The sequence below is a fragment of the Daktulosphaira vitifoliae genome, unplaced genomic scaffold (assembly GCF_025091365.1).
Source record: "Daktulosphaira vitifoliae isolate Bord-2020 unplaced genomic scaffold, ASM2509136v1 Scaffold_2, whole genome shotgun sequence".
Lineage (NCBI taxonomy): Eukaryota > Metazoa > Arthropoda > Insecta > Hemiptera > Phylloxeridae > Daktulosphaira > Daktulosphaira vitifoliae.
The window spans coordinates 6,652,885-6,664,612 of record NW_026099573.1 but is presented as its reverse complement, the minus strand read 5'-3'; the positions used below and the strand labels follow the sequence as shown (position 1 = coordinate 6,664,612).

Below are 11,728 nucleotides of genomic sequence, written 5' to 3'. Positions count from 1 at the left end.
TATTTGAATAAGGAATATTTTTTTGATTTTTAAGAGTAATAACTTAAACTAATCATTAACTTAAATATCATAAACTTAAATGAATCATTTGACGTATCGTTGAAAAAAGTAGGTCTAGTGAGGGTTGGCAAAATAAATCGTAGCCACAAAAAGAACCACATAGTAAAATAATATTAACATGAATATAGATTTCTTCTCACGAGGGGAGACTATAGTGATAGGATCCTTTATATGTGGTGTACACTCTCTATAATAATGTCGTTATCAGGCGTTGACCGGCATTCGATGAGACCGGTTTGTGTCGCGTGCTTTTTATATTAAAATGTTATACTTCTAATAACTTGTCTATTTAATTTATTAAAATAGTTATTGTAAATTAAGAGTGAAAGGATCCACAACATGGTGTCAGGTGTGAATTTAATTGTCTTAAAACGGTTAATTACGTGCTAAATTAATGTAATTTAAATAATTGTGGTGTTTTTTTAAAAAAAAAAAAAACTGAAAATGTTAGTGTCTTAAAAACAATGGAGTGTAAAATTCCAAAAAACTTAAGTTTAGACGGAAATTTGGCGGTGAATTGAAGAAGATTTTACCAACAATTTGAAATATTCCTCTTAGCATCAGGCAGTTATGAAAAACCAGATGAGGTAAAAATAGCTATTTTGTTAAATGTTGCTGGCGAGAAGTTAGTTGACATTTACAATACATTCACCTTTGACCGGCGAACAAAGAGAACGTATGATAACGTAATAACTTTGTTTAAAAATCATTTCGAACCAAAAAAAAACATTATATTCGAACGATTTAAATTTTATTCTTGTAACCAAGAACCGGACCAGTCCATTGGTGAATATGTCACAAAATTAAGAACATTGGCATCGAGCTGTGAATTCAGTGAAACTGAAAATATGGTTAGAGACAAATTGATTATTGGTATAAATCAGTTGGAAATAAAAGAAAAGCTGTTACACGAATCTGATGTGACATTAGAGAAGGCGATTGATATAGCAAAAAAATGGGTAGCAACCAAAGAACAAATTAATGAAATGTTTAGTGCTACTAGAGAGTTAAACACGCACAGTATAGTAAAAAAACACGCTGATTTCTCTAACAGAAAACAAACTACCGAGGGCCAAGATATTCAAAATAAACGGACTGTTCAAACCAAATGTGAATTAACCTATGATTGTTTTAAATGTGGTCGAAATCATAGTCGGAGAAATTGTCCAGCTTTTAACAAAATATGCACATTTTGTAAACAAAAAAATCATTTCAAAATAGGCTGTAAGCAATATAAAATAAGTCAACGGGAAGAAAAAGAAGAAAAACCAGGTAATGTTGATATTCATGTTTGCGAAACGAATGAAGGCGATGAAGAAAAATATTTTCTGGATTCGGTCTCATGCATGTTAGAAAATGAAACGGAATGGACACAAAGGATAATCATAGAAGGCAAGGAAGTGACATGCAAATTGGATACGGGTTCACAAGCAAATGTAATGGGAGTCGACACATTACACAATGTTTTGCAAAAGGAGTTGAAACTGGAGAAAACTAATATAAAGTTAGTAGTTTATAATAATAACATATTAAGTCCTTGTGGCATAATAGTTTTGGATAGTATAGTAAATAATTTTAAGTGTAAGATAAAATTTGTGATAGTAGATATTAAATGTCGTCCCATACTAGGGTTAAATACTTGTAAAAAATTAAATTTAATTAAGAGAATATCTTGTAAAGAAGTCAATGCGGTAAACGAGGTTCATTTTTTTAGTAAACAAGATTTAATTTCAAACTACCCTAAAGTCTTTAACGGGTTGGGAACTTATCCTGGTAGACCGTATTCAATTAAACTAAAAAAAGATGTTAAACCAATATCTTTCCCAGCTCGTCGAGTAGCAAAGAGTCTACTACCAAAACTAAAAAATACAATAGATGATTTAGTTAAACAAAATGTCATAGTTAAAGTAGATAGTCCAACATCGTGGGTTCATAATATAGTGTTAGTTGAAAAACAAAACGGCGACTTAAGAATTTGCTTGGATCCGAAGTATCTAAATGAGAATATAGTAAAAGACTCTTATCCTATTCCTAATCATGAAGAAATTTTATCTGATTTAAAAAATAAAACTTTTTTCACCGTCTTAGATTTGAAAAGCTCTTTTCATCAAATAAAGCTCGACGAAAAGTCAGCAGACCTTTGTTGTTTCTCAACACCTTTCGGAAGGTATAAATTTATTAGAAGTCCGTTTGGGTTGTCAGTATTGTCTGAAGTATGCCAAAGTAAAAATTCTGAAATTTTTGGAGGTATAGAAGGTGTAAAAGTATATATAGATGACATATATATAGCTGCCGAAAATGAAAAAAAACACGATGAAATACTTAAAGAGGTTTTAGAAAAAGCTATAAAAGCAGGTATAACACTTAATGAAAAAAAATACAGTTCAAACTATCACAGGTAAAAATGTTAGGCTTTATTGTAAGTAAGGCTGGTATTAAAATAGATCCTGATCATTTAAATGCAATCTCTAAACTAGAGATTCCTAAAAATAAAAAACAAGTAATGCGATTTCTAGGTATAGTAAAATATTTCACTAGATTCGTACCAAACATTAGCAATGTTAGCGCACCATTAAGAGAGTTAACAAAAGATAAAATAGAGTGGGAATGGTCAGATAAACAACAAAACTCATTTAATGAAATAAAAAAATTATTAACGTGTTCACCAATTCTTGCACACTTTGATGATAACAAATTAATCGAAGTACAAACTGATGCATCAAAAGATGGCGTAGGAGCAGTTTTATTGCAAGAGGGTTCAGTTGTAGCTTATGCGTCTAAAAGTTTATCTGAAACACAGAAAAGGTACGCTCAAATAGAAAAAGAGTTGCTGGCAATAGTCTTTGCCTGTGAAAAATTCCATTATTTTATTTATGGTAGGCCCATATTATTAAAGACGGATCATAAGCCTTTGGTGTCGATAATAAAAAAAGATTTAAACAAAGTTTCACCTAGACTACAAAGAATGCTTTTAAAAATTGTTATGTATGATATACAATTAGAATATTTGCCCGGTTCAAAAATGTTTATTGCGGATGCGCTCAGTAGAGATTATCTTCATAATGATATTGGTAATAAAAATGTTATCGAGGACGTGTATCATAATATACACGACATAAAAACTGTTTGTCCGATAAGTACTGAAACTTTAAATAGATTAACAGAGGCAATAGATGGTGATCATGAGTATAGAATGATTGTAGAATGTGTAAATAATAATTGGCCCAACAGTAATAGCATACAGGGAGAGATGTCTAGTTTCTACAAAATAAGACAAAATTTGACAGTTGTTAATCGTGTGTTATTCTTTAATAATAAAATAGTCATTCCACGAGCTATGAGGGCATATGTTTTAAATGTTTTACATGAAGGTCATTTTGGTATTAATAAATGTAAATCTAGAGCAAGGGAGTTAATCTACTGGCCTAAAATCGATAATGATATTGAAAAAATTGTAAATAATTGTGAATTATATGATACATTTAAAAGTAACAATAGTAAATTACCGATGTTAATTCATGATATTCCGTGTAGGCCATGGCAGAAAATAGGCACAGACATTTTAGAGTATAAATCAAAGTCATATCTAGTAGTAACTGATTATTTTTCAAAGTGGTTTGAGCTTAGAAAAATTAAAGATAAGTCTGCTAAACAGGTAATAGAAACCTTTATAAATATTTTTTCTATTCATGGTTGCCCGGATGAGATTGTTTCGGACAACATTCCATTTAACAGTCAAGAATTTAAACACTTTTGCACTGAATGGAACATTAAATCAATTTATAGTAGTCCGCATTATCCTAAAAGCAATGGACAGGCAGAAAAGACTGTCAGTACATGTAAAAAAATCTTAAAAAAATCAGAGGAGAAAAAGAGCAATTTAGATATATTTCTGTTGAACTATAGAAACACACCAATAGAGGGTTTGGGGCTATCACCGGCTCAATTGTTGATGTCTCGTAGATTAAAAGATAAGTTACCGGTAGTAAATAATTTATTAGAGCCGTTTAAGTTAAGTTTAAGTCAAATAAAAAATGATCTTTTGAGCAGAAAACAAAAACAAAAAAATTATCATGATAAAAATATCAATTTCATAATATAAATTTTATTTATATACATAAAATCTTAAAGAGTTACAAGTTGGGGATAATGTGTTATTTAAGACAGACTACAACATAAAAAAATGGGTGCGAGGGAAAGTAGTAGATTTAGCCAGTACTCCGAGGTCTTTTATTGTGGCGGGGGAAGATGGAGTGAGGTACCGAAGGACGAGAGAACACTTAATATTAAAACAGGGGGTAATATGGGGAAATGAAAACAAATTATCCTATAATAATAAGAGTATGGAAATAAAAAGTAATGATGAACCTCGGGAACACAAACTTCGTCCTCGTGAAAAGCTATGTCGACCTAAACGGTATACGTAATATTTTAAATTAATATATGTTTAATTTTATGTGTCATGAAATAGTATATGTTTACATGTTTAATTATTATATATCATAACGATTAACATTTAATATTTTATAAGTCTATTTATAATATTATGTATTTTTTTTATATAAAAAAAAATATATTTTTGTTTTTATTGTATATACATTGAAGGGAGGATGTGGTGTACACTCTCTATAATAATGTCGTTATCAGTCGTTGACCGGCATTCGATGAGACCGGTTTGTGTCGCGTGCTTTTTATATTAAAATGTTATACTTCTAATAACTTGTCTATTTAATTTATTAAAATAGTTATTGTAAATTAAGAGTGAAAGGATCCACAACATTATATTTATTGAAATTATTGAATCAAAATGAGATAAATATCAAATGATTTGAAAATTCTATTCTAACTCCAAAAAAAAATGCAAAATATTGAGAACCACAGACGGATTTGAACCTTGTACCCTAAGCGTGAAAGACACAGGTGTTATCCATTCATCAACTGTTCGTTGCTTTCGTCGCATTTTAAAATTAGCTATTTAAGCTAAAAACGGAGGACAAAAAAAAATAAAAGAAAACGTGGTTTTCAAAATAAAAACTATAGACAAAATACGTCTAGTCGTCTCAGTAGTTTGGTTGAAAAAAAAAATCCGTTGTCGCGGCATTCGTAGTGTTCGGTGATTGTGACGCCGGTTGGTGGTAGTACCAACTTTGACACGTCCATTGGGGGGAATACAACAATATGGGTATAGGTGCATAGTGTACGGTCAGCTGATGACGATAGGATGACAGATATCGGACCGGTTGACTAGTGGTGGTTATCACATACACAATTATTAAAATACTTTACACCTACCACACAATTGATTATCTTATCAATCTAATTGATAAGATTTATTAAACAAAAACTTGTATAAATTCTGCAACATTACAAAATATTAGAGATAAAGTCTCATAACTTTATATTTATATTACCTATTATATATAGATTATACCTAATGTATATTTAATAAAAAGTTCATGATATTCAAGATACATTACACAACGTAGCCATTATAATTGCTGAAATAATGAAAACTTGCGATTTGCAAGTTCCCACTGCAGTAATTGATTTGTTCATTATTATATTTATTGTATTAATGTATTAAAAATATTTATAATTTTCTTAGATGGAAGATGACTTAAAAAAGATTTTAAAACATTTCAATAATGAGATTAAAAATTTAATACATGTAATAAATGCCAAGAAAAAAGATCAAAATTTTAAGAAACTCAGTAAGAACACTAAAAAATTTAAATTTTTTACACTATGAATAATAATTAAAAACTGAAAAAATATTTAATATTAACACTTAAATTTTATTTATTTTTCTGTAAGGGGAGATAAAGAAAAAGGTTACTTCCCCTATAAAACTATTCATAATTGAAAAAAAATGAAGTAGAAAATAATACGAGATGCAGTAATTTTTTTCAGCAAAAGAAACTTATAACTTCGAGAGAATTTATTTTACATATGGAAGAGAAGTATTTGGGAAATATTTTTGTTTAACTTATACTAAGTAGCATAACCTTTAATTTGGCATGTATTCACAAATTTTCGAGTCTTTGAGAGTGGTTAAAGTCAGTCAAAAATTACTGAAAACAAGGTACAAAAATTATTTATGCCACACTAAACAATGCAATATACAATGATATGTTTAGTGGCTTTCAGTGCATCAGTGAATTAGAAAGGGCGGAGAGTGGAGTGTACACAAATTAATATCTGCTAACCTGTTTGTCGATGTAGCAATTATAACACATATAACGCGCACAAACTTATTATAAATTATCCAAAACAAAAAAATATTAAATTCCGTCAATACGCATTCGGTTAAACAAAAAAATAATTGAACATTGTACAAATATACAAAAATTGAAGTGGCATCTTTTTGTTACGTTACAAATTAACATTATTTTTTTTGCTATTAAATAGTGAAAAGTCTAAATAATATGTTGACTGTTAAATAACCAGTTTTTATTATTTTATTCAATATATTATATATTAGCAATATTAATAATATATGATGCAATATATTAGCAGAAGAGGTAAAATAGAGGACTCCGTTTCCTCACTTAATCCCTCACTCACCGATTAGTGCATATGGAAGGGGTGTGTCTAAATGAGTTTCCAAATTGAAAATATGACAAACATTTTTATGAGGACAATAGCGATACTGTCTGTATATTATTAAAGGTATAGCTAACATTTCTAAGAATTTTATCAACTGCTACTAGACGCTAAAGTAATTAAATTTTCAACATCAACGTTATCGCAATACTATAATTGTTATTGACGTTATTAAAATTCGTTTTATTTTTACATAGCGTTTTATAATTTAAACTATATGCATTCGATTTATATACTGAATAAATGAAATATTTTAAGAATAAGTCATTAAAATAAATAACACATTTTGTAATAGTAAAATATATAATTATTAGTATATTATAAATATAAAATTTTACATTTTTTTTAGAAAAAACAAATTGTAATATTTTATGAACTTCATTGATCCTAACATTATATTCTAACATTTTATTGTGTATTTTCAAATAAATATAAATATTCTCTAGTGTTGGTTGGAAAATTTTCATCAGATTAAATTCTAATCTAATATATACTAGCGCATGTTTTAAGTTTTCGTTTTGTCTTAAACAATCAATGCAATGAGTGGAGCAATTGCCTTGAATTCTGTTTTCGTGAGCATCGTACTCACTATCTCATTTCATAGAACGTCTCTTGGAATTAAGTGTACATGTGATATAGTACAGCATACTTATTATTCGATAAGTCCATTCGTAAGTTGTCATATGGGTACGATTCTGAGTTATACTATACTTTTAGAATTGATAACGAACAATAGTCAAATCCATTACTATTTTTGTTTATTTTGTGTCTTCTATCCACTTAAAAAGCCACAATAACAAATCTCGGACTCTCATTCCGAAATCTTAAAAATAAAGACGAGTCAAGACTTGTCTTTAACTATTTGGTAAGTCAGGATTTTTATATGATCTCAAATTCGGAATGCTATTTGAAGCGGTGTTAAGTTTTCCAGGATTTTGAGTATGTCTAACCCTGTTGAGGGTATAATAACATTTGGTGCAATAATAAAAAAACAACACAAGGTTACGCAGCGATTTTGGCAGGGAGCCATACAGAAAGATACAACAAACGATCAAGAAGAACCAAAATAATAATATTGATACTAAAATTTACCCGTGTCGATGTCTTTCGACGAATCAAAAATCGTGTGTTAATACGGTCGACAAAACGTTATGGGTGTCACGGTATGACAGATAAACACGTTATTATGGCGGGTATTCGGCGCTAGGCATTTGTTGGACTTAACACCACGACGATAACGTGTGAGTGCAACGGCCCCGTTTATAGCGGAGCGGTGCCCGAGAAGGTTCTGGCATTACCGCGGAGTGTCACATGGGTGACAACGCCGTGGCCGTGTCAATCGCATGGCATCCGAAAAACTTCTGCGTGGAACTCTCTATATAATTTTGTTCGAAATAATTTTACAGTTCGATAAAGCTGCATGAGTCATGTGTCGAGTAAATACAATTTAAATTTGTAACATTCAATGCGATATTAAATTTTGACGACAATTAACGACGACATTTTTTATGGTAAATCCTAATAATAATCTTAGAGATATGCTACTTCAAATTTCATACTCGAATTTGAATTATAATACTCCAGCCAGCATTTTCAAACCGTATACGATCGTTTGGTGAAAAAGTACGTATCCTTTTATTGTAGACATTATATTAGGCATACGTAATCTATTTATTTATATTGAGTTCAATAATTCGGCGAAGCAGTGAGCTAACCAATTTTTAATCAATTGTACATTTGAAGCTAAAATGAACTACCGAGAGTTCTTTATCCATCAAAAGAAAGAAATCAGATGGGAAGGTGTAAATATCTTACTGTCGAATACATATTCGTATCTCATTATTATTTGATAGAGCGCTAACCGAAAACGGTTGATAGAAAAAATAATTCAATTTCAGTATGCGATATTCATTTTATGGTATTTCCATCACTTTTAAAATATCTTTCATTGTTAATCGTATATCTCAAAGCAGAAAGAATATTAAGATTATCACATCTTATTTCTTAATACGAAATTCCGTTATCAAAAGCATCATATGCAACGTTACAATTTATTTTTATACTTGTTAAATTATTTATATTAGCAACCCATTTGTGTATTTTGTTTTCTTCCAGTATCTTTTGATGAAAACCTAAAGTACCGTCTATACTAATTTTAACGCTGAAATCAATTTGGCGGCTACACTTTAATTCAAAATTTATAGTGTGTTTATTAGCCTTCGATATGAAAAAGCCTTTATACGACTGATGAGTCATCAGTGGCGCAACTAGAGTTCAAATCTTGGAGGTGCTACAATTATAAGTCGCTCACAAAAACGTGGGGCTCCACCCTTATACCCCCCACACATTCAACTTTACATAATCTCAATTTAATTATTTAAATTTATGCATTTTTCAATAAGTTATAGCAATTTTTAGGAAAAAAGTGAAAAAAATGTCGTAATTTACCAATTTTAAAAATCATAATTTTTTGGGGGATTTCTACGGGAAACTAGAAAAAAATTTTCAATTTTTGAGGGTAATGTCTTAACTAAATACGATTTGTGATCTTTTGCCGTATCATTGAGAAGAATCAGTCCAGTATGTATATTTATATATATTTGTATGTGATATAGGTGATAACAATTATAAAATATGAATTATTATGTATAGTAATAAGAATAACAAGATAAATATAGTAATTAAAACGAATTCACGCTTCTTTTTCCAAATCGGACAGCCAACGGACGGTGTCATCTTCCAATACATGCAAACTTTTTATACCTCCTGGAAAATGGTATGTCGGGCACTCATCTACAAGGTGTTTCATAGTCTGGATCATTCCATCAACTTAACATAATTCTGAGTCTGTTAGTTTCCATTTCTTCATCAGATGGTTTGATCTTCCTTACCCGCAGCGAAAGTGGTTTATTCTCGACCAATACCTCCTTAGTAAGTTAAATCCTGGAAGGTTAAGATCTGGATCCTCAAAAAGTTCGTAATTATAAGGATTTTTTGTACTCCATTCTTTTTTCCACAGTTCTTTAAAGGTAAGGTATGTACCGGGATTATCCGGCTAGCCAGGATTTCGTGATTTCAATCTCAACGGTGATAGATTTTTTATTTCATCATATAGCGGTATTGAAGGAGTTTTAGTGTACTTCTCTCATTCTCACCTTAGGAAGTCTCCTCGCCTGATATGCGGAGGAAGAATATTTGTTAAGACTGGTAGCCAAGGTAGAGGAGTTGATTTTAGTGTCCCAGAGATAATTCTGATTGATCGATTGAGCTGTACGTCTATTTTTGAAACATGGCTGCTGTTTAGCCAAACAGAACAACAGTATTCAGCTGTGGAATAAACCAACGCAAGAGTTGCCGTTCTGAGAGAATTGGTGTTCGCTCCCCAACTAGAACCAGCTGGCTTAGTGATGATATTATTTCGGGTCGATAGTTTCTGAGCTATTCTCTCTAGATGAACTCTGTACGTTAAAGATGGAACCTTGAAGTAGTCCGTTATTTAGGATTCTCCAGCTACTTTGTGAATCATTAATGTGTACCCGGATTCTTCTATTTACTAAGAAATTATTTAGTAACTTGTTTAACTTTGAGCAAGGAATAATTTTACTAAATTTAAGCAGTAGTCTTTCTCGCCATACTGTATCATATGCTGCTGTAAGGTCTACGAAGACCGCAGCGATTTTAATATTCTTTTGAAATCCTGATTCAATGAAGGTGCTAAGTGCTTTAACTTGTTCGCAACATGATCTTTCCGGGCAAAAGCCGGCTTGTTGCTTTGGCAGTACTTTGTCTATTAGAGGGGCAATCCTAATATAAATGAGTCTTTTAAGAAGTTTGTAACAGTTACTCAATAATGAAATTTGACGGTAATGGTTTGCTTCACTTCCCTCTTTCCCAGGTTTATTAAATGCAATAATTTTAACTGTTTTAAAAGAGGTTGGTTCGTTACCTGAACTAATTATTTTGTTATAAACTTTCAAAATATATCCGGAATTAGGAATTCCGGAAAAATTCTGTCGAAGCCGGGAGATTTATTTTTCTTTACACTTGATAACGCGAGTTCCTATTCGCTAGCACTAAATTCTACAGAAAGATTACTAACATTAGATGATGATTTCTTCGCCTTTTTAAGTTTTTTCTTCATAGATTAAGTTAGTATTCGATATGCTTATCAAGTGACTGGCTACTTTATTGGGTGAAAAGGGGTTATTTTTTGGAATTGGAATATTCCACTATCTAGTCTACGAATAAGACTCCACGCTTTACGGCTAGACTGGGTAAAGTCCAAATTTTCAATTTTTGTTCTCAAAATCTCTTCTGTTTTCATTCAGGGCGTTTAATATTTCTTTCTCCAATTCGGGATCACCCGTATATATGGGTGATCCCGATATTATTGAATTCTTCGAAGATTTTCTTACAGTACTCTGACCAGTCGGATATATAATCTTTTCTGTAACCTCTGGGAATGTTCTTCTTTGCGACGGCTATATCGGTCCAGTGAGAGCTGAGAATAAGTAATGACAGACACAAAAAATAATAATAATAAACACATCATGGTAAAATTAATACCTTCTCAGATTGGCATCGAAGCTAAAACTATTACGAACATAAATATCATTATCAACATCTTGTGTCCAAATATCAATAGTTCAGTATGATATATTTATTGTTTACTCAATTAATTGTTACCAGAATATTTGTTTATTGAACCATGATAATACAATGTTTTTGAAATTTGAATTAATGTATAAAATATTGGTACATTATTAATGTAAGCCAATTGGGATTGTTTTTAAAGTAAGGGGCATGGTAGCACACCCTGACCCTCCCCAAATGATGCCCCTGAATCTACACAATATTACTATTTAATTTTATATATTAACTTCAAAATAAGAAAAAATATTACATTCTTACAAAAAAAGGTATTTTTTTAAAAAATAAAGAACTATAAAAAAGTTAATGTTTCGTGACCTATTTTTGTCGATATAATCTATTTAAAGAAACCTTTTTTTACAAAAAACTTTTAGAGATTTTCAAGGATAAGTCAATGATTAATCAATTAATATTC

At 30.7% G+C, this 11,728-nt stretch overlaps 1 protein-coding gene across 1 annotated transcript; it reads left to right on the top strand.

The window, feature by feature from the left end:
* The first annotated feature begins 908 nt into the window (after nucleotides 1-908).
* On the top strand, nucleotides 909-5,676 carry LOC126897939 (uncharacterized protein K02A2.6-like). Its single transcript, XM_050671886.1, has 4 exons — nucleotides 909-1,170; nucleotides 1,282-2,415; nucleotides 2,472-3,899; nucleotides 5,666-5,676. The coding sequence occupies exons 1-4, from the start codon at nucleotides 909-911 to the stop codon at nucleotides 5,674-5,676; spliced, it is 2,835 nt and encodes a 944-aa protein (XP_050527843.1).
* The last annotated feature ends 6,052 nt before the right edge of the window (nucleotides 5,677-11,728 follow it).